This window comes from Scyliorhinus torazame, chromosome 10 (genome assembly GCF_047496885.1).
Source record: "Scyliorhinus torazame isolate Kashiwa2021f chromosome 10, sScyTor2.1, whole genome shotgun sequence".
Lineage (NCBI taxonomy): Eukaryota > Metazoa > Chordata > Chondrichthyes > Carcharhiniformes > Scyliorhinidae > Scyliorhinus > Scyliorhinus torazame.
The window spans coordinates 185,992,198-186,016,741 of record NC_092716.1 but is presented as its reverse complement, the minus strand read 5'-3'; the positions used below and the strand labels follow the sequence as shown (position 1 = coordinate 186,016,741).

The window sequence follows — 24,544 nt, the reverse complement described above, 5'->3', positions numbered from 1 at the left end:
GAAGAGGAATTTACCCTATTTAGGGCATCAGCCCACATACCCTCCTCTATCTCCTCCCCTAATTCTTCTTCCCACTTTCTTTTCAGTTCGCCCACCGACTCCTCCCCCTCTTCCCTCATCTCTCTATAAATCTCTGACACCTTGCCCTCTCCGACCCACACCCCTGAAAGCACCCTGTCCTGTATCCCCTGTGTCGGGAGCCGCGGAAATTCCCTCACCTGTTGTCTAGTAAACGCCCTCACCTGCATATATCTCAAGAAATTCCCCTGGGGTAACTTATACTTTTCCTCCAGTGCTCCCAAGCTCGCAAAAGTCCCATCTATGAATAAATCTCCCACCTTCCTAATTCCCAACTGGTACCAGCTCTGAAATCCTCCATCCATTCTTCCTGGGGCGAACCTATGGTTGTTCCTGATAGGGGATCCCACCAGGGCTCCCCGCACCCCTCTCTGTCGCCTCCACTGTCCCCATATGTTCAGTGTTGCCGCCACCACCGGGTTTGTGGTGTACTTTTTCGGTGAGAACGGTAGCGGCGCCGTCACCAGCGCCTCTAGACTCGTCCCTTTACAGGACCTTCTCTCCAGCCTTTTCCATGCCGCTCCCTCACCCTCCATCATCCATCTACGTATCATTGCCACATTGGCGGCCCAATAATAATCTCCCAAGTTCGGTAGTGCCAGTCCTCCTCTGTCCCAACTGCGCTGAAGCAACCCCCTCCTTACTCTCGGAACTTTCCCCGCCCACACAAAGCTCGTAATGCTCCTATCTATTTTATTAAAAAAGGTCCTGGTGATTAAAATAGGGAGACATTGAAATACAAATAAGAACCTCGGGAGGACCATCATCTTAATTGCTTGCACCCTGCCCGCCAGCGATAAAGGCTGCATGTCCCACCTCTTAAAGTCCTCCTCCATTTGTTCTACCAGCCGTGTCAGATTAAGTCTGTGCAAGGTTCCCCAGTTCCTAGCGATCTGAATCCCCAAGTATCGGAAGTTTCTTTCCACTTTCCTTAGCGGTAAGCCTTCTATCTCTCTACTCTGGTCCCCTGGATGTATCACATATAATTTACTCTTCCCCATGTTTAACCTATACCCCGAAAATTCCCCGAACCTCCTCAAGATTCGCATAACCTCTATCATCCCCCCCCCCGCTGGGTCCGACACGTATAGCAGTAGGTCATCCGCGTATAACGAGACTCGGTGTTCTTCTCCCCCTCTAGTCACCCCTCTCCATTTCCTGGAGTCTCTCAGCGCCATGGCCAGAGGTTCAATTGCCAGCGCAAACAACAATGGAGACAGCGGGCATCCCTGTCTTGTTCCCCTATATGATCGGAAATACTCCGATCTATGTCGACCTGTAACTACGCTTGCCGTTGGTGCCCCATAAAGTAGTCTAACCCAGCGAATAAATCCGTTCCCAAACCCAAACCTCCTTAACACTTCCCATAAATACTCCCACTCCACCCTATCAAATGCCTTCTCTGCGTCCATTGCCGCCACGATCTCTGCCTCCCCCTCCACTGAGGGCATCATTATCACCCCTAATAGCCGTCGCACGTTAACATTCAATTCTCTCCCTTTTACGAACCCGGTCTGGTCTTCGTGCACCACCCCTGGGACACAGTCCTCTATCCTCGATGCCAGCACCTTTGCTAGCAGTTTGACGTCCACGTTCAATAGTGAAATAGGTCTATAGGACCCACACTGCATCGGATCTTTGTCCCTCTTCAAAATTAGTGATATCGTCGCCTCCGACATTGTCGGGTGTAGTGTCCCCCCTTCCCTGGCCTCATTGAACGTCCTCGCCAACAACGGGGCCAACAAGTCCACATATTTTCTGTAGAATTCCACCGGGAACCCATCCGGCCCCGGGGCCTTCCCTGCTTGCATGCTTCCCAGTCCCTTAATAACCTCGTCCACCTCAATCGGCGCCCCCAGGCCTGCCACCGCCTGCTCCTCCACTTTCGGGAACCTCAACTGGTTCAGGAACTGCCGCATCCCCTCCTCTCCCTCTGGGGGCTGAGACCTATACAGTTCTTCATAAAAGGTCTGAAACACCTCATTTATCTTTCCTGCCCTTCGCACAGTGTCTCCCCTTTCATCCCTAATTCCTGCTATCTCCCTCGCTGCTGCCCTCTTTCGCAGTTGGTGCGCCAACAGGCGACTAGCCTTTTCCCCATATTCATACCTCCTCCCCTGTGCCTTCCTCCACAGTACCTCCGCCTTTCTGGTGGTCGGAAGGTCAAACTCGGTCTGGAGTCGTTTCCTCTCCCTGTACAGCTCCTCCTCCGGGGTCTCTGCAAATTCCCTGTCCACCCTTAAAATCTCCCCCAGTAATCTATCCCTTTCCTTGGCCTCTGTTTTCCTTTTGTGGGCCCCAATAGAAATCAGCTCTCCTCTGACCACCGCTTTTAGTGCTTCCCAGACCACTCCCACAGGGACCTCGCCGTCGTCATTGACCTCCAGGTATCTCTCGATACACCCCCTCACTCTTGCACACACTCCCTCATCCGTCATCAGTCCCACATCTAATCGCCAGAGTGTTCTCTGCTCCCTGTCCTCTCCTACTTCCAGGTCCACCCAATGTGGGGCATGATCCGAAACCGCTATGGCTGAGTATTCAGCTTCTCCCACCCTATAGATCAACGAACTTCCTAAAACAAAAAAATCTATCCGGGAGTACACTTTATGGACGTGGGAGAAGGAATACTCCCTAGCCCTGGGTCTAAGAAATCGCCATGGATCCACTCCCCCCATTTGGTCCATAAACCCCTTAAGTACCTTGGCCGCCGCCGGCCTTCTTCCAGTCCTTGAGCTGGATCTATCTAGCCCCGGGTCCAGCACCGTATTGAAGTCCCCTCTTAAAATCAAATTTCCTGCCTCCAGGTCCGGAATACGCCCCAGCATCCGTCTCATGAACCCCGCATTGTCCCAATTTGGGGCATACACATTAACCAACACGACCTCCATTCCCTCCAGCCTACCACTCACCATTACATATCTACCTCCACTATCTGCTACGATGTTCTTTGCTTCAAATGCTACCCGTTTCCTCACCAAAATGGCCACCCCTCTGTTCTTTGCGTCCAGTCCTGAGTGGAACACCTGTCCCACCCATCCTTTCCTTAGCCTAACTTGGTCCGCCACCTTTAGGTGCGTCTCTTGGAGCATAACCACGTCTGCCCTTAGTCCTTTCAAATGCGCGAGCGCTCGGGCCCTTTTTATCGGTCCATTCAGGCCTCTCACGTTCCACGTGATCAGCCTCACTGGGGGGCTACCTGCCCCCCTCCAGTGTTGACTAGCCATTACCTTCTCTAGGCCAGACCCATATCCCTCCTCCGCGCTCCCGCTCGCTCCCCCAGCGTCGCATTCCGCCCCCCCTCTCTTTAGCCATTTCCTTTTGGATTTCCACAGCAGCAACCCAGTTGTCCCCCTCCCACTAGATCCCTATCTAGCTTGATTGCTCCCCCCATATCACTTCCGTAAGTCAGCTGACTTCAACTGACCCCGGCTACTCCTGCTCGCTCCTCGACCCCCCCGGTGTGAGGGAACTCCCATCCGCCTTGCGCCTGTTTTCCCGCCTTATTCTTTCTGGTGCGGGAACATCGCTTTACCTGACCCGCCTCTTATGGCGCAGCTCCCTTTCCCCTCCCCCTCTCCTTCCCCATTCTCCGACTATGTCCCGCCTCTCCCCCCTCACCGGCGCCCACATTTCCCCAGTGTCCCCCCCTTCCCTGTTTACTTCCCGATTAACTTTCACCATCCCATTAACAAAAACAATAATAACAACAATAACAGTTCCCTGCAGCATCAGTCCCTCAGTTCCGGTCCAGTTTCTCTTCATTGATGAAGGACCATGCTTCCTCCGCCGTCTCGAAATAATAGTGTCTCTCCTGATGCGTGACCCATAGTCTTGCCGGCTGCAGCATCCCAAACTTCACCTTCCTTTTGTGCAAAACCTCTTTGGCTCGGTTGAAGCTCGCCCTCCTTCTCGCCACCTCCGCACTCCAATCCTGGTAGATCCTTACCACCGCATTCTCCAATCTGCTACTCCGCACCTTTTTAGCCCATCTCAGGACCTCTTCTCTGTCCTTAAGGCGGTAGAATCGCTTTTGGTCTTCTCGCCGGGATCCGATTTGCCCACTCCACCTCCATGGAGCCCGCAGGGGCCCCAGCACCCATCAGTGAGCTCAGCATCTTACTTGCGTACGCTCCACAGTCCACTCCTTCCACACCCTCCGGGAGACCTAGTATCCTAAGGTTCTTCCTTCGCGCTCCATTTTCAAGGGCCTCAATCCTGTCAGCACACTTTTTATGAAGTGCCTCGTGCGTCTGAGTCTTGACCGCCAGGCCCAGGACCTCGTCCTCAATACCTGACACCTTCTGCTCCACCACACAAAGTTCAGTCTCCTGGGTCTTTAAAGTCTCCTTAAGCCCCTCAATTGCCTGTAACAACGGGGTCATTACCTCCTTCTTCAGCAGGTCCACGCACCGTCTCACCACCTCGTCCTGCTCAGGTCCCCATGTCACCTGTGGTTTCTCCGCCGCCATTTTGTTCCACTCCCTCTGACCTTCTGGCTGCAGATTCTTTGGGCTGCAGCCGCCACCGGTTTTTCCCTCCGTCGTTCGGGGGGGGGGACTCCCTTCCCTCGCGCCGGGTTTTTCGGCAGTCAAAGTCCCCGTTGGGGCTCTTAAAAGAGCCCAAAGTTCCGTCGGAGCTGGAGCCGCCGAAACATGCGGCTAGCTCATCCCTGCCGCAACCGGAAGTGTCTCGTGACCATCCTTTAACCATGGTTCAGTAATGGCCACTAAATCATAGTCATTCACGATGATTTGCGCCATCAACTCATTTACCTTATTCCGAATACTACGAGCATTCAGGTAAAGTGCACTATTTGTGCGGGTATTGCAAATGCTCCGTGCATTAAGGCACAAAGCCATTAAACTTGTCTTTTTAACATTACTCGTCCCGTTTCCAATATTTTTCACTGCGCCCCTGTTTGAATCTGGCTCCTGGTTTATCTGCCTATCACTTTCCTTACTCCCCTTTCTGTCTTTTATTTTTTTCCTTATTTCCTCCTCCTCGGACTTCTTGCATAGGTTCCCACCCCCCTGCCATATTAGTTTAAACCCTCCCAAACCGCTCTAGCAAATACTCCCCCTACATAGGACATCAGTCCCAGTCCTGCCCAGGTGTAACCAGCCCAGTTTGTACTGGTCCCACCTCCCCCAGAACCGGTCCCAATGCCCCAGGAATCTGAACCCCCCCCCTCACAACATCTCTTCAGCCATGTATTTATCCAGTACATCCTGCTATTTCGACTCAAGCACGTGGCATTGGTAGTAATCCGGAGGTCACCAACTTAGAGGTCCGGCCTCTCAACTTTCTTCCTTACTCCTTATATTCTGCTTTTAGGACCTCATCCCATTTTTTAAGTATGGCGTTGGACCGATGTCTACCACAACCACTGGCTGTTCACCCTCCAGAATGTCCTGTAACCACTCCGAGACATCCTTGACCCTAGCACCATGGAGGCACTATCATGGACTTGTTTGTGGCCACAGAAATGCCTATCTATTCCCCTTACAATTGAATCACTATAACTATTGCATTTTCACACTTTTTATTCCTCACCTCTGTAACAGCACCAACCGTGGTGCAACTTTGAGGATATAGCTGGGCATTGCCAGGCAGGTCATTGAGACCTGGATATTGGGCACATAGTGACTAGAATGTCCCTTGAGATGTTTTGAGGATGCAAAAGGTGCTAGATGAATGCAAGTTGTATAAGAATCATAGAATCCCTACAGTGCAGAAGGAGGCCATTCAGTCCAACGAGTCTGCACTGACTCTTCGAATGAGCACTCTATCACGTCCACTCCCCTGTCCACCCCACCCTATCCCCATAACCCCATAGCCTAACCTGCATATCCCTGGACACTAAGGGCCAATTTAGCATGACCAATCCACCTAACCTGCACATCTTTGGACTGTGGGATGAAACCGGAGCACTTGGAGGAAACCCACGCACACACGGGGAGGATGTGCAGACTCCGCACAGTCATCCAAGGCTGGAATTTAAAACGGATCCCTGGTGCTGTGAAGCAGCAGTGCTAACCACTATACCACCGTGCCTCCCTGTGTGGTCATATTCTTTCTGGACCACAAGTTGGTATTATTTTTTACTAGAAGTGTGAATATATTCTAATCACGGACTGCTATTATTTTCATTCTAGCCAGATTAGGGTTAGCCGACTGGAAGGGCACATTCCTGCCTGCCGATTGTCAGGCAGGAATGTGCCCTTCCAGTCGGGGAACACTTCAGCAGTCAAGGGCATTCAGCCTCTGATCTCTGGGTAAGCGTTCTCCAAGGCAGCTTTCAGGACGCGCGACAACGCAGAATCGCTGAGCAGAAACTTATAGCCAAGTTCCGCACACATGAGTGCGGCCTCAACCGGGACCTGGGATTCATGTCGCATTACATTCACCCCCCCACCATCTGACCTGCAAAATCCTACCAACTGTTCTGGCTTGAGAACAATTCACACCTCTTTAACCTGGGGTTACCCCTCTCTCTGGATCTGTAAAGATTTAATTACTTGCAAATGCTCGCATTCAAAGTGTCGTCTTGCATCTTTGACTTTGTCTATCTATATGTTTCTGGAACATACCTCTTCATTCACCTGAGGAAGGAGCAGTGCTCCGAAAGCTAGTGATTTGAAACAAACCTGTTGGACTTTAACCTGGTGTTGTAAGACTTCTTACTGTGCCCACCCCAGTCCAACGCTGGCATTTCCACATCATGGCTACCTTCCTTATAGACAGTGAGGTCCAGGTTATTCCCACTTGCTACATGAGAAAGGTTCTCCTCACATTCCCACTGTATCATGTGCCCAAAACTCACGTGCCCAAAACCTTAAAACTGTGCCTCCCTGGTCCTTGTACCACCAACTAATGGGAAATACTTTTCTTTGTCGACCTTCTACAAACCGTAATAATCTTGTACACCTCGGTCAAATCTCTTTTACTCGAAGGAGAGAGAACAGATCCAGCTTCTTCAAACTATCCTTGTAACTAAAATCCCACATCCCCGGCATCATTTGGGTAAATTTCCTATGCACCAGAGAAGAGAGAGGCAGGGAACAGAAAGGTGAGAGTGGACAAGAATTAAAATCAATGTAGAGGTTTTTCAGTGTGATCACCGATGATCAGTAAGTGACAACGATGATGTGGAGCTGACATGGTGGGAGATCAGCTGGCTTACTTGTTGTTGGTCCAGTTCCTGATCCATCGGGTGGATTGCCGGATGGAGGTATTGACCCTGGAGGCCCAGGATCATTTGTAGTTATTGACCCAGTGACTTGAGGTTTGGTGGTTGTTGGCCCGGTTCCAGGGGACTTTGTTGTGGTGGATCCTGGGGGTCCTGGAGAGGCCTTTGACGGAGTTGATGCCCCAGTGGTGGTTGGCCCAGTCCCGGGGGGCTTAGGCGGTGGTTTTGGTGTTCCTGATCCATGAGCTGTTGTTGTTGTTGTTTTCACAGTTGTTGGTGCTGGATTAAAAATTAGCTCATTTTAGCGGCCAGGAAATCACAGAATTATAGATCTCATAGAAAGAGGCCGTTCAGCCCATTGTAGCAGCACCAGCCCTTTGAAAGAGCTTAGTTGTCCCCCTGTAGATGCAACACCCACCACCCACCCTGCTCTTTCCCTATGGCCATGTGACTTTTTTTTCCTTTGAGGATTTAGCTGGACATTGCCACAAGGTCACTGAGACACATTAGATATTGGACACATAGTGACTATAATGTGCCTGGAGATGTTTTGAGGATGTGAAAGATGCTAGATGAATGCAAGTTGTAAAAGATTCACAGAATCCCTAAAATACAGAAGGAGGCCATTCGGCCCATTGAGTCTGCACCAGTCCTTCGAATGAGCACTCTACCCATGCCCACTCAGCTGCCCACCCCACCCTATCCCAGTAACCCCATAACCTAACCTGCACATCCCTGGACACTAAGGGGCAATTTAACATGGCCAATCCACCTAACCTGCACATTTTTGGACTGTAAGAGGAAACTGGAACACTCGGAGGAAAACCACGCAGACATGGGGAGAACATACAAACTCCACACAGGCGATCACCCAAGGCCGGAATTGAACCCGTATCCCTGGTGCTGTGAGACAGCAGTGCTAAACATTGTGCCACCGTGCCGCCCTGTGCCGCCACATTCTTCCTATGGCGGACCACAAGAAGATGTCTTATAATACCAAAAGTGCAAAAGTAGCCTAATATCGACCCACTTTCTGGTATTATTTAATTCTAGCCAGGGACAGATATTCAAAAGAACTATTCTGGATGCTCACTGTAGTTGGCAGTCTTGAGAGGAATGAGATTGGATCCTGTGGGGGCAGAATGGGTAGCTCCTCCCCTGGTGGTTTGGCTAGAGAGGGGCACCAGCACAGTTCCTTGTATCACAGAGAAGTGAGATCATACCAGTCCAATGAGCAAGAAGGATTTGTGGGTACATCAGGTGCAATTATTTCTATGGGCTATTGGAGAGGCTGCCAATAGTTTCACAGTCAAATCATCCAGGTGGTTGATGGGATGCTACTAAACGATTGGTGGAGCAGAGAACAGAATTAGGCAGAGACAGGAACTCAGAGTTTCATCGCACACTGAAAAACATTTCCTGGGCAACGAGCAAAATCAATCAGAGGCCAGGATGGTGGAACAAATGTCAAGAGGGATAATGATTAATCGGGGCTCTCTGATCAGACCACAGTTCTGGGACCATTTCTGGTCTGCATGAAACAAGGGAAATAGTCCACTGCTGGAGCCAGTGCAGAGAGAAGCAGTGTGCCTGATTTCCAGTCGGAGCTACCTGAGAAAGACATTGACTATAAAGATTGGAAAGTGGGGTGACGTCAGAGAGGTGATCTTTCAGAAGGAGATATCATTGCTAAGGATAAAGTGAAAGCCACGCCAGAATTTTACTTTAAAGTCTGGGAGGAGCACAAGCTCAACTGGTGAAAAACGATTATAAGACTGATGTTAGCAAGTTGATAGAGAGACAGAGTGATCAACATGTGTAATAATAATTTAAAAAAAAAATTGAACTCCCATAAAGAACTAAAAACAAAGATCCTAGAATCATTCAAGAAGCAATTGGATACTGCAATTGGGAGATCAGGAGCCTCAAAAATGATGATTTAAGATGGGCCGAATTGCCTTCCCCCTCCATTGCTAGCCCGGACTCTCTCCTTCTGATGTCTCTTTGTCCTAAGCTCTTCAATCAGTCATCTCTAACAGCCTCCAATAATCCCCTCTGTAGTGAATTGTGAGAGTAGCACAGTATTTAGCACTATGGCTTCACAGCGCCAGGGTCCCAGGTTCGATTCCCGGCTTGGGTCACTGTCTGTGCGGAGTCTGCACGTTCTCCCAGTGTCTTCCGGGTGCTCCGGTTTTCTCCCGCAAGTCCCGAAAGAAGTGCTATTAGGTAATTTGGACATTCTGAATTCTTCCTCTGCGTACCCGAACAGGTGCCGGAATGTGGCGACTAGGGGCTTTTCACAGTAACTTCATTGCAGTGTTAATGTAAGCCTGCTTGTTACAATAAAGATTATAAAAAAAGGGGGGGGGGGGGGGAAAAAGATCCATTTGTGCCAACAACCACATTGCACACTACACCCTATCAGAGGCCATTTGGTCCATTGCACCTGTGCTGTCTCTTTGTAAGAATTTTCCAATTAATCCCACGAGTGGGAACTTGGAATCAGAAAAATAACAACAACCTGCATTCCTACAGCATCTTTAACAAACTAAAACATCCCATGGACTATAATCAGCCAAATCAGGTGATTGAAAGTCTGGTGAAGGAGGTTGGGAAGATGGTACATAGCGACTGCGCACCGATGGTGGAGGGACAGGATGTTTAGGTGGGGAATGAGGCGCTGGTCAAATGGACTGCCTTCCCCGCGAGTAAGGAAGGTAATGCTTGAGCAGAGTCGGGGAGAGGGCGGGCTGCGCTGCCAAATTTTAGTAACTATTACTGGGCAGCGAATATAGCCATGATCAGGAAGTGGGTGATGGGGGAGGGGTCGGCATGGGAGCGTATGGAGGCGGCTTCATGCAAGTTCACCAGTCTGGGGGCGTTGGTAACTGCGCCTCTGCCGTTCCCACCGGCACGGTACTCCACCAGCCCCATGGTGGTGACAGTCCTGAGAGTCTGGGGGCAATGGAGGAGACATGTGGGAGCAGAGGGAGCATCGGTCTGGTCCCCAATCTGTAACAATCACCGGTTTTCCCCGGGAAGTATGGATGGGGGGTTCCGGATATGGTGGAGAGCAGGGATTGAGAGGATGGGGGATATGTTTATAGAGGGGAGCTTTCCGAGTATGAGGGCGCTGGAGGAGAAGTTTGGTTTGGCGAGGGGAAACAGGTGCGGGACTTCCTACGTAAACAGATGTCAACCTTCCCGCTCCTACCGCTAAGGGGGATTCAGGACAGGGTAGTTTCCAGAGTGTGGGTAGGAGAAGGGAGCGTCTCTGACATTTACAAGGAACTTATGGGGTCAGAGGAGACGCAGACCGAGGAGCTGAAGTGCAAGTAGGAGGAGGAGCTGGGAGGAGAGATAGAGGATGGTCTATGGGCAGACGCATTGAGTAGAGTCAATGCGTCCACAACATGTGCCAGGCTCAGCCTAATACAATTCAAGGTCGTTCATCGGGCTCACATGACAGTGGCCTGGATGAGCAGATTCTTTGGGGTGCAAAATGTGTGGAAGGACCAGCGAACCATGTCCACATGTTCTGGGCATGTCCGAAGCTTAGGGGATTTTGGCAGGGGTTTGCAGATGTCATGTCCACGGTGTTAAAAACAAGGTTGGCGCTGAGTCCAGAGGTGGCGATTTTCAGGGTGTCGGAAGACCCGGGAGTCCAGGAGGAGAAAGAGACAGATGTTCTGGCCTTTGCTTTCCTGGTAGCCCGGAGTTGGATACCATTAGCTTGGAGGGACTCAAAGCCCCCGAAGTCGGAGACCTGGCTATTGGACATGGCTAGCTTTCTCTGTTTGGAGAAAATCAAGTTTGCCTTGAGAGGTTCACTGTTAGGGTTCACCCGGAGGTGGCAACCGTTCGTCAACTTTTTCGCAAAAAATTAATTGTCAGCAAAGGGGGGGGGAGGAGTTTATTTAGCTTAGAGTAGGGAGTTAATAAAGGTGGGACCTGTAAGGAAGGGAGACAGATTTTGCACTATGTTTATAGTTTCATGTACATTGTTTATTTTGTTGTTATAATACCAAAAATACCTCAATAAAATGTTTATTTAAAAAAAATGGACTGCCTTGTCCTGGATGGTGGGGTGAATATAGAATAACCCTCGGAGTCATCTTTAGTGTGACAGAAAATTGGAACAAGACACTCAGCAGCAATAGCAGCAGAAATGACATTAATTTCTATTGTATATCAGACATGCGGCCACAAAATATAAAGATAGAAGTAGAATTAAAAATACGCCAATATTAAAGTTATCAAAGCTCAATGGGAAAACATTTCACTGATTAATAATGAGATAAAGGCGACAAAGAAGGAATAGATTATTTATCTCCTCAAACCTGTTCTGCCGTTCAAAAAGATCACAGCTGATCTTTGACCTAATAATTCCCACCTTTGCCTCATATCCCTTATTACCTTTAGTTAAAAAAAAATCTATCATACTGTCCTGGAATCAGTATGGCACAGAATGGAGGCCACTTAGACCATCAATTCCCTGTTAGCTATCTGTCGAGCAATCCAGTCAGTCCCATTCTTCCAATCCATCCCCCTCAAATGTTCATCCAATTTCCTTTTGAAATCATTCATCATCTCCACTTCCACCATCCTTATAGACAGCGAGGTTCAGGTTATTCCCACTTGCTGCATATGAAAGGTTCTCCTCACATTCCCACTGTATCACGTGCTCAAAACCTTAAAGCTGTGCCCTCCTGGTCCTTGTACCACAACTAATGGAAAATCTTTTCTTTGTCGACCATCTACAAACCGTAATAATCTTGTACACCTCAGCCAAATCTCTTTTACTCGAAGGAGAGAGAACAGATCCAGCTTCTTCAAATTAACCTTGTAACTAAAATCCCACATCCCCGGTATCATTTGGGAAAATTTCCTATGCACCAGAGAAGAGAGAGGCGGGGAACAGAAAGGTGAGAGTAGACAAGAATTAAAATCAATGTAGAGGTTTTTCAGTGTGATCACCGATGATCAGTAAGTGACAACGATGATGTGGAGCTGACATGGTGGGAGATCAGCTGGCTTACTTGTTGTTGGTCCAGTTCCTGGTCCATCGGGTGGATTGCCGGATGGAGGTATTGACCCTGGAGGCCCAGGATCATTTGTAGTTATTGACCCAGTGACTTGAGGTTTGGTGGTTGTTGGCCCGGTTCCAGGGGACTTTGTTGTGGTGGATCCTGGGGGACCTGGAGGGGCCTTTGATGGAGTTGATGCCCCAGTGGTGGTTGGCCCAGTCCCGGGGGGTTTAGGCGGTGGTTTTGGTGTTCCTGATCCATGAGCTGTTGTTGTTGTTTTCACAGTTGTTGGTGCTGGATTAAAAATTAGCTCATTTTAGCAGCCAGGAAATCACAGAATCATAGACTTCATAAAGAGGCCTTTCAGCCCATCATATCTGTGCCAGCTCTTTGAAAGATCTTATTTGCCTCCACAATACCTACCACCTGCCATCCGCCACCCTGTTCTTTCCCCATAGTCTTGCAAATTCTTGTTCCTTCAAAGATTTGGCTGATTCTTTGAAAGAGCTATTGAATTAGTTTGACTCTCCCATTCTTTCCCCAAAGCATTGTGAATTTTTTTTTTTCCTTCTGAAGTATTTATCCAATTATCTTTTAAAAGTTGTGGGGCGGGATTCTTTTAAAAGTTGTGTGGGGGGGGGGGAGGGGGCGTGAATCCTGCCCCGTCGCTCCAACGCCGGCTGCCGAATTCTCCGGCGCCGATGTTTTGGCGGGGGCGGGAATCACGCCGTGCCTGTCGCTGGCCGTTGGCAGTGGCGATTCTTCGCCCCGCGATGGGCCGAGCGGCTGCCCGTTTTTGGCCAGTCCCACCGGCGTAAATCAAACCTGGTCCGTATCGGCAGGACCTGCCTCTGCGGGCGGCCTGCAGAGTCCTCGGGGGGCGCTGGGGGGGGGGGGGGGGATCTGGCCCTGGGGGCTGCCCCGGCCCCCGATCGGGGCCCACCGATCCGCGGGCGGGCCTGTGCCATGGGGGCACACTTTCCCTCCGCGCCGGCTGCTGTCAACCTCCGCCATGACCTGCGCGAAGAAGACCCCCCCTGCGCATGCACTGGGATGACTCCAGCACACGCTGGCGCTCCCGCGCATGCGCCAACTCGCGCCGGCGGGCGGAGGCCCTTCGGTGCCGGTTGGCGCAACGCCAAGCCCTTCCGCGCCGGCTGGCACGGCGCCAACCCTGCTGGCCTAGCCCCTGAGGATGCGGAGGATTCCTTCACCGGGTAGAGGAGAATCTCCGACCCGGCCCGGGGGGGGGGGGGGGGGGGGGGGGGGGGGGAGGTCGGAGAATCCCGCCCAAGATCGGCTTCCTGCACCTTTTCTGGGCAAAACATTGCAATTCAGAACAACCCGCCGTGTAATAAAAAAAAATTCTCACCCCTCCTCTTTTTTTTTGACAATTACCACTCCCAGGAATGCGGACCCTGAAGAAGCTTTGACAAAGAGTCATCCAGACTCGAAACATTAGCTCTCTTCTCTCTCTACAGATGCTGTCAGACCTGCTGAGATTGTCCAGTATTTTCTGTTTTTGTTTCAGATTCCAGCATCCGCAGTAATTTGCTTTTATATAAAAGGCCAGCTTCCCCAGTCTCTCCACATAATTGAAGTCCCTCATTTGATTACTCCAGGAATAATTGAACAGATGATAATGTAAACTTGACATTCAGCAATCAATCGATCTATAGATTATTAAAAGCTGGGGTTCCAATTAGGACATAATTAATGACCCATTTTTCATTTCAAAGCAGGATATCATCGTCATTTAAGAGGGAAGCAATATCTCCAGTGAGGCCACTGTGCTTCTATCGGCTAATTAACAGAATATGAGAGACCAAGAAACATAGTGTTAATCAGGCACTAATCAGGCACTATCTGGATATCTGAGGAAACTGGGGTGAGCAAACATTAGACCTGTTAGCTGCTTGATGGTGAGATTGATAAACCTGGGGCGGGATTCTCTGATTCAGCGGCTAAGTGTTGACACCGTCGTAAAAACCAGAGTGTATTACAACAGCCCCAGGAGCAGCGATCCTGAGCCCTACAGGGGGCCAGCACGGCACTGGAGTGACTCATGCAGCTCCAGTGCCGATACCGGCATCAAACGGGCGCCGCGGGTCTGCGCATGCGCGCTGCGGCCGTCGTGAACTCGTGCATGCGCGATGCGGCCATCGCGAACTTGCGCATGCCGCTGCGGCCGTCGCGAACTCGTGCATGCGCGCTGCGGCCGTCGCGAACTTGCACATGCGCCCTGCGGCCGTCGTGAACTTGCACATGCGCGCTAGCTTCCTTCTCCGCGCAACACGGTGGAGAGCTACAGGGGCCAGCACAGAGAAAAAGAAGCCCCACCAGGAGAGGCTGTCCCGCCGATCGGTAGGCCCCGATCGCGGGTCAGGCCACGGTGGAGGCCCCCCTGGGGTTGGATCCCCCCCTCACCAGGCCACCCCCCGCAGGATGGACGCCGGGTAAGACCACATGTGAACGGCGCCGGCAGGATTCGGGCTTTCTTGGCGGCCACTCGGCCCATCCTGGGCAGAGAATCGGCAGGGGCGCCGGCGCCAACAGCACAGATTCTCCGGTGGTCTGACCCGGCACCAGGGTCAGAGAATCCCGCCCCTTGGTATCTCCAGCGGGAAAAACTTGTGACCAATGTCTTTATGAAAATGGGCAGCATATTGAAAACTTGAGGGAAAGTTGAAGTGTAGGGTTCTCTGAGATACAGACGAACCAACACGGTTGCAATTGGTACAACGCAGTTTTATTCCTTTAAGCTATTTATATAACAAACTCGGTACTCAGCACGTGGTGACTGTGTGAGTGTCTGGCTTTGAGGTCCTTGCCCTGTGCTGTCTCCTGATGGACTGCCCAGGAAGTGTCGTGTTTCTTGTTTTGTACTGTGTATGCTCTTGTCTGTGATTGGCTGTCGTGCTTTGTGTGCTAATTGGCCCGTTGCTCTGTCTATCAATATGTATGTGTGTATGTGCTGTGATGTTCACTTGAATATCATGACAAAAGTTAACCTTTTCTAATCTTCCTACCAAATTTACTCCATGTCTCGGAGACTAAATTCTTCTTAAAGCATTTAGAACTTCTGCTACATATCAGATGCCTCAGTGACTTCAACCACTCACAGTCGATATAAAACAAGGAAGTAACTTTCGGAGCTGAAAGACTTCAGCAAGCTTTGATCCTTGACAGCTCATCAGAAGGTTTACATCTGGGTCAATGTTCAATAGGTGTTGTTGCCTTCATGCAAGTTGCTCACAGTTTTATGAACAGCCAACAAAGAAATGTTTCAAACAAAATAGTGCAACTTTTTCTTAACATGGTTAATCTGATCTGTGTTCAAAGTACACCCAACGCATAGATTGCTCAGTAATTCCAGATATAAGACAGTGTGAAGCTTCTGTGGACTTGAGGGGATAATTCAAATTTTCAAGTTGAAGCTGGTGAAAATTGGTGAAATTAGAGCCTGAACCATTCAGGAGAGATGTTCGAGAGAACTTCTTCACTCAAAGGGTGGTAAAGGTTTGGAATCTCTCACACAAACAACAGGTGAAGCTTGATCAGTTGTTAATTTTAAATCTGAGATAGATTTCTGTTAAGTAAAGATATTAAGGGCTATGAGCTGGAAAACATGTCGTTCAAGCTGGCCCAACAATACTTAACCCATGACTGGACATGGATCCACAATGGAACCTGTTGAGCCTCATGGAGGAGTTAAAGAGGGACCTGCGGAGGTGGGACTCACTCCTGTTCTCCCTGGCGGGGAGAGTGCAGACAAGCAAGATGAATTTACTGCACATGTTCCTCTTCCTGTTCAGATCTCTCCAATCTTCATCCCGAAGGGCTTCTTCACTAAGTTAGACAAATCATTCATGGTGTTTGAGTATGGGGGGGGGGGGGGGGGGGGGGGGGGGGAGGAATCTTAGGATCCACAAGAGGGTCCTACAAAAAAGGAGAAACATGGTGGGGGGGGGGGGGGGGCTGGCCATCCCGAACTTCTAACTCTACCACTGGGCAACCACTGCAGAGAGAGTATGGGGATGGTTCAAGGAGCTGGGATCGGAATGGGTAAAAATGGAAGAGAGCTCCTGTACAGGGACATCCCTCTAGGCATTGGCCCTGGCCACACTCCCATTCCCCCGAAGCCAAGTACTCAAAAAACCCAGGTGGGCACACTTAGAGTGTGGAACCAACTCAGGCACCAGTACAGACTGGTAGCAATGTCCGCCACGGCCCCCATTTGCAAGAACCATGAATTCACTCCAGCAACATTAGACACCTCCTTTAAAAGGTGGAGACAGGACGAGGGGACACTGGTGGTAGGGGACCTATACACAGACGGCAGGATAGTGACCCTGGGGGTTCTGACGGACAAGCTGCAGCTGCCAAAAGGGAATGAGTTGCGATATATGCAACGAAGGAACTTTCTCCACAAAGATTCAGCAACATTCCCCCCCCAGCTACAGGACACTCACTGCTGGATAGACTTCTAACCACGGGTGAATTAGAGGACGGTAACTGCGCTGACATGTATGGGCGGCTACTGAGGAGGTATGGTCACCATGGGATGAAACACGGAAGAAGTGGGAGGAAGAACTAAGCATTGAGATAGGGAGAGGACTCTGGAGCGAAGCACCTCCTAGGGTGAACTCCACCTCCTCATGCGCAGGGCTGAGCTAAATGCAGCTAAAGGTAGTGCACAGGGCACACTTGACCAGAACATGCATGAACAGGTTCTTTCCAGAGGTGGAGGACAAATGTGAGTGGTGCCAGGGAGGCCTAGTCAACTGTGCCCAGCTGATCTGGTCATGTCCCAGACTTGTTGGGTACTGGACTGCATTTTTCGAGGCCTGCGCTTTTTGAGACCAAGTCCAAGGTTGTGGGGGTGAGGGTGGAGCCGTGCCCGCAGGTGGCAGTCTTCGGGGTATCGGAGCAGCCAGAACTCATTATGGGGAGAGGGGCAAACACCTCGCCTTTGCCTCTTAATCGCCCGCTGGAGACTGCTGCTCGACTGGAGATCCGCAGTGGCAACCAAGGCCATAAAGTCATTGGCCTACTTCGCAGAATTCCTTAAATTGGAAAAGATAAAATTCACCAGGGGGTCGGAGGAGGGCTTCCGCAGTACATGGAAGCAATTCACCAAGCTGTTCGTGACCAGCAACCAATAAAGGGAGGAGGGGGGAAGGAGCAGGGGAAAGGGGCGGGGACCTGAAACAGACAAAAAGGAGAGGGGGGTGGAGGGGATAGACCAGAGAAGGGGGGGGGGGGCACATCACCCAGAGCACAGCAGAAGCAGGGCAGAGGGACCTAAGAGCACTGAAGGACGGAGAACCCAAGGGGAGTGGCCATGGCAGCAACAAGAGGGCGCACCTGGGTGACCTCAAATAAGCCCCTGGTATGTTTTAATACCATGGAGCCACATGTATAAACAGTACGGTTGTGATAACTGATTACTGGGGGCCTAATGCCAACAGGCCTCAAATTTGTATATACCTTTCCTATGTATTTTTAATGGGTCAATTTGTTTCCCGCTTATTGTTTTGTTTAAACTGTGGGCGGGATTCTCCGATGGGGCACGATTCACGCGACGCTGCTCCGACGCCGGTCCACCGATTCTCCAGTGACCAGAGAATCGGCGCCATTGGCACTGGCGAGGTCGGCGCGCCACCGCCGCCCCCCCCGGCGATTCTCCACGTGGGATGGGCCAAATGGCTATCGAGATAGGCCGAGTCCCGCCGGCGCCGTTCACATATGGTCCTACCCGGCGGGACCTCGGCATACACCCTGCGGGGGGGGGGGGGGGGGGGGGGGGGGGGGGCGGCCTGGTGGGTGGAGGGGCGATCCAACCCTGGCGGGCGGAGGGGGGTGCTCCACCGTGGCCTGGCCCGCGATCGGGGCCTACCGATCGGCAGGCCAGCTTCTCCTGGTGGGGGCCTCTTTTACCAACAGGACCTGATACTTAGGAGTTTACAGATCAGATGGTACAAAATTTATCATGTGTGTCCACAATTCACTCAGCACTTTCACCATCAAGATTGCGTCTGGCAGATAATAGTATCTATCAACATAATAAGCAGGACTACAGCATGATTGGATTCTGTAACCACAGCATCAGGTATAAGCACACAGGAGATGTTTTACTGTTATCTATCAACCTGTTTACTGTTAGTAATTTGGAGAAGTTATTCAGCAACGACAGCATAAAAGAAGGTCGATAGGTCCATACTGCCAGTGTTAGCTCTGACTGGAGCTGTGGGGCTAGAGTTCAGGATTCGGGAGTGTGCTACTTATGCTTTGTCTGTCATCACAGGTGCTTTGCAAAGCTGGAAAGGGGCAAGGTCAAAAGTATTATCCACCTCGAACTAACTGCTGAGAAGGAATGGTGGGAGCAGACTTGAGATAATTGGCACAAAGCATTAATTGGGGTGTCTGGTCATATCAAACATCACCAAACATGGACAAAAAAGTTGAATGCCAGAGGTGAGATGAGAGTGCCTGCACTTGACATCAAGGCAGCATTTGACAAAGTATGGCACCAATGAGCCCTTGCAAAACTGGAGTCAATGGGAATCTGGGGGAAAACCCACCATTGTTTGGAGTCATACAAAGAAAAGTACAGCACAGGAACAGGCCCTCCGGCCCTCCAAGCCCGTGCCGACCATGCTGCCCAACTAAACTACAATCTTCTACACTTCCTGGGTCCGTATCCCTCTATTCCCATCCTATTCATACCTGGCACAAAGAAAGATGATTGTGGCGGTTGGAGGTCAATCATCTCAGTTACTTGACATCACTGCAGGAGTTCCTCAGGGTAGTGTCCTAGGCCCAATCATCTTCAGCTGCTTCATCAGTGACCTCCCTTCCATCATAAGGTCAGAAATGAGGATGTTTGCCGGTGACTGCACAATGTTCAGCACCATTCACGACTCCTCAGATAATCCACGTCCAAATGCTGTAAGACCTGGACAATATCCAGGCTTGGGCTGATAGTGGCAAGTTATATTCGCAACACACAAGTGCCAGGCAATGACCATCTCCTACAACAGGGGATTTAATCATCGCCCCTTGACATTCAATGGCATTACCATCGCTGAAACCCCCACAAACAACATCCTGGGGTTACCATTGATCAGAAAGTGAACTAGACTAGCCACATTAATACTGTGGTACCCAGGGCAGGTCAAAGGTAGGAATCCTATGGCAAGTAACTCACCTCCTGACCTCCCAAAGCCTGGTCCACCATCTACAAGGCACAAGTCAGGAGTGTAATGGAATACTCTCTGTTTGCCTTAATGAGTGCAGCTCTAACATCATTCAAGAGGGTCAACACCATCCAGGACAAAGCAGCCCTCTTGATTACTCCCCATTCACAAACATTCAAACCCTCCAGCACTGACGAACAGTGGCAGCCATGTGTACCTTCTACAAGTAATTCACCAAGGTTCCTTCGGCAGCACCTTCCAAACACACTACCATCTAGAAGAATAAGAGCAGCAGATATCTGGGAACACCACCACCTGGAGGTTCCCCTCCAAGTCACTCACCACCCTGACTTGGTGCTCCTTCACTGTCGCTGGGACAATATCTTGGAACTCCCTCCTTAACGCACACTGGGTGTACCTACACTGCAAGGACTGCAGCGGTTTAAGAAGGCAGCTCACCATCACTTTCTGAAGAGCAACTAGGGATGGGCAATAATTGCTGGTCTAACCAGCGATGTTCACATCCCTAAAAGAATTTTTAAACATTGACTCTACTGCCCCACCTTCACACCATAGTCCTGTGTCAATCCCAAATTAACCCCACTGCCCTGCTTTCCAGCATTCTCTGTTTTAAACATCTATTCAATTTTCCCCTCAAAGATGCAGTGGTCTTTTCCTCAACCACCATCTGGTGGAAATCTTTCCATGGTCTCAGCATTACCATCATAGAAACATTAAAAACCGAGAAGGCCTTTGAACTTGGTCCACTATTCATTGAGAGCATGATTGATTTGTGATTGTAGCACCATCGATCACACACGAGGCGAGACGTAGAGAACTTTAATCGAGGCTTTATTAAACAGACCTGTTCTGATTTGTTCCCCAGCAGCTCAGTCACAGAATGCAGCTGCGGGGAGTAAACCGGGTTCTTATACCCAGCCTATCTGGGTGGAGCCCAGGTAGGCGGCAGATCCAATCGGGACCCAGCATCTGTCCTCCAATAGCACCTCGGCATTCATGGTGTACCGTATTACCCCTAAAACATACCACCACATTCTCCCCTTGTTAAAAAAGAACCCGGCGGGGTGGTGTGTGGTATGGTGGGAGGGGTTTACAGGGTCGGTGCCTTAACCATTGAACTATATACAAGAATGCCGCTTTACTGGGCCACTGAATTATTCACATTTTACCCGATTTGCAGTGTTAACTATTTACAACAATGCCGCTTTACTGGGCCACTGAATTATATACATCTTAAGTCGATTCGATGAGTCGAGATGGTGCTCTGGCGCCCTTTCCGATCATCTCAGCCCGGGTGGTGGTGGTGGTGCTGGCTCGGGTCTGGTCGACTCTGGGAGCATTGCGCTGTCCCCCTCGGTTTCCTTACTCCTGGATGGGCCTGGGAGGAGAACCGATCCCCCCGGGAAGGGGGTGGCTGTGGGGTGCACCGGCGGGAGTGATGGGGTGGTGATTGGTGTTGGGGGGGTGTGGGGAGCTCCGGCGGGCGACAGGTCCCGCAGAGCGACCGTGTCCTGTCGGCCGTCTGGGTACGCCACGTAGGCGTACTGCGGGTTTGCGTGGAGTAGATGTACCTTCTCCACCAGTGGGTCTGATTTGTGCGCCCGCACATGTTTCCGGAGCAGGATGGGTCCCATGGCTGCCAGCCAGGTCGGACGTGACGTTCCAGAAGCGGACTTCCGAGGGAAGACAAGGAAGCACTCATGAGACGTTTGGTTAGTGGTGGTACACAGCAGGGACCGGATAGAATGAAGGGCATCCGGGAGTACTTCCTGCCAGCGGGAAGTTGGGAGGCTCCTAGACCGTAGGGCCAGTAGGACGGTCTTCCAGACCCTTCCATTCTCCCTCTCTACCTGCCCGTTCTCCCTGGGGTTGTAGCTTGTCGTCCTGCTCGAGGCTATGCCTTTACTGAGCAGGAATTGACGCAGCTCGTCACTCACGAAGGAGGACCCCCTATCGCTATGGATGTAGGCGGGGAAACCGAACAGTGTAAAGATGGTGCAGAGGGCTTTAATGACTGTGGCCGCGGTCATGTCGGGGCAGGGGATGGCGAAGGGGAAACGGGAGTATTCGTCAATGACGTTAAGAAAGTACGTGCTGCGATCAGTGGAGGGGAGGGGGCCTTTGAAGTCCAAACTGAGGCGTTCAAAGGGACGGGAAGCCTTTATCTGGTGCGCTCTATCTGGCCTGAAAAAATGCGGTTTGCATTCTGCGCCGATTTGGCAGTTCCTGGTGACTGTTTGGACCTCCTCGACGGAGTACGGGAGGTTGCGGGCCTTTATGAAGTGGTAGAAATGAGTGATCCCCGGGTAGCAGAGGTCCTCGTGGAGGGCTTGGAGACGGTCCACTTGTGCGTTGGCACATGTGCCGCGAGATAGGGCATCGGACGGCTCGTTCAGCTTTCCGGGACGATACAAGATCTCATATAATTGTAGGTGGAGAGTTCGATCCTCCACCGCAGGATCTTGTCGTTTTTTATCTTGCCCTCTGCGCATTATCGAACATGAAGGCTACCGACCGTTAGTCAGTGAAGAGAGTGAATCTCCTACCGGCCAGGTAATGCCTCCAATGCCGCACAGCTTCCACTATGGCTTGGGCCTCCTTTTCCACTGAGGAGTGGCGGATTTCTGAAGCGTGGAGGGTTCGGGAGAAAAAGGCCACGGGTCTGCCCGCTTGGTTAAGGGTGGCCGCTAGAGCTACGTCGGAGGCGTCGCTCTCGACCTGGAAGGGGAGGGACTCGTCGATGGCGCGCATCGTGGCCTTTGCGATATCCACTTTGATGCGGCTGAAGGCCTGGCGGGCCTCTGTCGACAGGGGAAAGGTAGTGGACTGGATTAGTGGGCGGGCCTTGTCTGCGTATTGAGGAACCCACTGGGCGTAATAAGAAAAGAAGCCCAGGCAGCGTTTCAGGGCTTTAGCACAGTGGGGGAGAGGGAACTCCATAAGGGGGCGCATGCGTTCAGGGTCGGGGCCTATCACTCCATTACGCACTACATAGCCAAGGATGGCTAGACGGTCGGTGCTAAACACGCATTTTTCCTCGTTGTAGGTGAGGTTGAGGGCGTTAGCGGTCTGGAGGAATTTGCGGAGGTTGGCGTCGTGGTCCTGCTGGTCGTGGCCGCAGATGGTGACATTGTCGAGGTACGGGAACGTGGCCCATAAACCGTGCTGGTCAACCATTCAGTCCATCTCCCGTTGGAAGACCGAGACTCCATTCGTGACGCCGAATGGAACCCTTCAGAAGTGGTATAGCCGCTCGTCTGCTTCGAAGGCAGTGTAACTGGCGGTCACCGGGGCGAATGGGGAGCTGGTGGTAGGCGGACCTAAGGTCCATGGTGGAGAAGACCTTGTACTGTGCAATCCGATTGACCATGTCGGATATGCGGGGGAGAGGGTATGCATCTAGCTGCGTGTACCTGTTGATGGTCTGACTATAGTCTACGACCATCCTTTGCGTCTCCCCGGTCTTCACTACTACTATCTGGGCTCTCCAAGGACTATTGCTGGCCTGGATTATGCCTTCCTTCAGCAGCCACTGGACTTTGGACCTGATAAACGTCCGGTCCTGGGTGCTGTACCGTCTGCTCCTAGTGGCGACGGGTTTGCAATCCGGGGTGAGGTTCGCAAACAAGGAGGGCGCTTCGACCTTGGGTGCCGCGAGGCCGCAGATAGTCAGTGGGGGTATAGGGCCGCCAAATTTGAATGTTAAGCTCTGGAGGTTGCATTGGAAGTCCAACCCCAGGAGGGTGGGAGCGTAGAGGTGGGGAAGGACATACAGCCGGTAATTTTTGAACTCTCTCCCCTGCACCATTAGGTTTGCGATACAGAGCCCTTTGATTGCAACGGGGTGGGACACCGCCGCCAGGAAACATTTTTGGGTGCTTGGCCAAATTACAAGGGAACAGCATCTTACCGTGACCGGGTGAATAAAACTCTCCATGCTCCCCGAGTCGATCAACCACGGCGTCTCGTGCCCGTTCACCAGCACCTTTGTCGTTGTCGTCTGGAGCGTCCAGGGCCGCGACTGGTCAAGGTTCACCGATGCCAAACGTGGTTGGTGCATCAGATCGTTGTCTTCAGGCAGTGTGGAGCCGTCCACGCTGGGGTCCTTGCCTGTCAGCCAAGATGGCGGCGTCCATGGATTGCACGCGGTCGGGGTTGGACAAAATGGGCACTCCCATGGGTCGCACGCGGCCGGGGTTGGACAAAATGGCTGCTCCCATGGATCGCACGCAGCCCGTGGGTAGTAAGATGGCGGCGCCAGTCCCCCCCTCGTGGTGTCCGGGCCCAAAATGGCGGCACCCGTTGGCCACCCGTGGTCGCTGGGGGGGGTTGAGTCCGTGGTCCCGTTTCTTCCCCGGAGATAGCGGCGATCCCACAGGACTGGCACCCTGCTGCGTAGGGCCCCTTTTTACCGCAGCTTTTGCAGGTGGCCGAGCAGGCCAGGCAGTGATGGCGGGGGGTGTTTTGGCTGCCCGCATAAATAGCAGCGGGGCCCCCCCCGGGTGGTCTGGGATTCTGGCTGCGCACGCTTGCAGAGGGGTGGGGGGTGCCGGGGTGGGGTCGTTCGCGGCGAGGGTCCACGGAGCCCAAGGGGCTGCAGCGCGGTCGGGGGCATAGGCACGGGCGTTTTGGGAGGCCACGTCAAGGGAGGCTGCAAGGGCCCGTACCTCTGTGAGTCCGAGAGAGTCTTTCTCTAAAAGTCTCTGGCGAATTTGCGACGATGCCAAACCTGCTACGTCAGTGTCTCTGATCAGGAGGTCCGTATGTTCATTCGCCGTTACCGCTGGGCATTCGCAGTTTCTTCCCAGGATCGTTAGAGCATTGAAGAATTTGTCTAGCGATTCCCCGGGGATTTGTCGTCTCGTCGCGAGCTAGTAGCGTGCGTAGACCTGATTGACGGGCCTAATGTAGATCTCCTTCAGCAAGTTGATCGCCGCTGGGAATTCTTCCGCGTCCTCGATGAGTGAGTAGATTTCGGGACTCACCCTGGAATGCAGGACCTGCATCTTCTGGTCTTCTGTTGGTCT

At 51.7% G+C, this 24,544-nt stretch overlaps 1 protein-coding gene across 10 annotated transcripts in view; it reads right to left on the bottom strand.

Moving 5' to 3' along the window:
• Positions 1-24,544, bottom strand: part of LOC140384430 (cadherin-related family member 5-like) — a 172,999-nt gene that overhangs the window by 18,070 nt on the left and 130,385 nt on the right. For 3 of the 10 annotated variants that reach the window (XM_072466121.1, XM_072466118.1, XM_072466119.1), the window contains 2 exons: positions 12,310-12,591; positions 7,265-7,549 (listed from right to left, as the gene is read on the bottom strand). The exons of 4 other annotated variants lie outside the window; for them this stretch is intronic. In XM_072466121.1, the coding sequence (XP_072322222.1) occupies positions 7,265-7,549; positions 12,310-12,591 (567 nt within the window). The remainder of the gene's footprint in view (positions 1-7,264; positions 7,550-12,309; positions 12,592-24,544) is intronic. 3 more of the 10 variants (XM_072466120.1, XM_072466123.1, XM_072466122.1) reach the window with 2 other exon arrangements.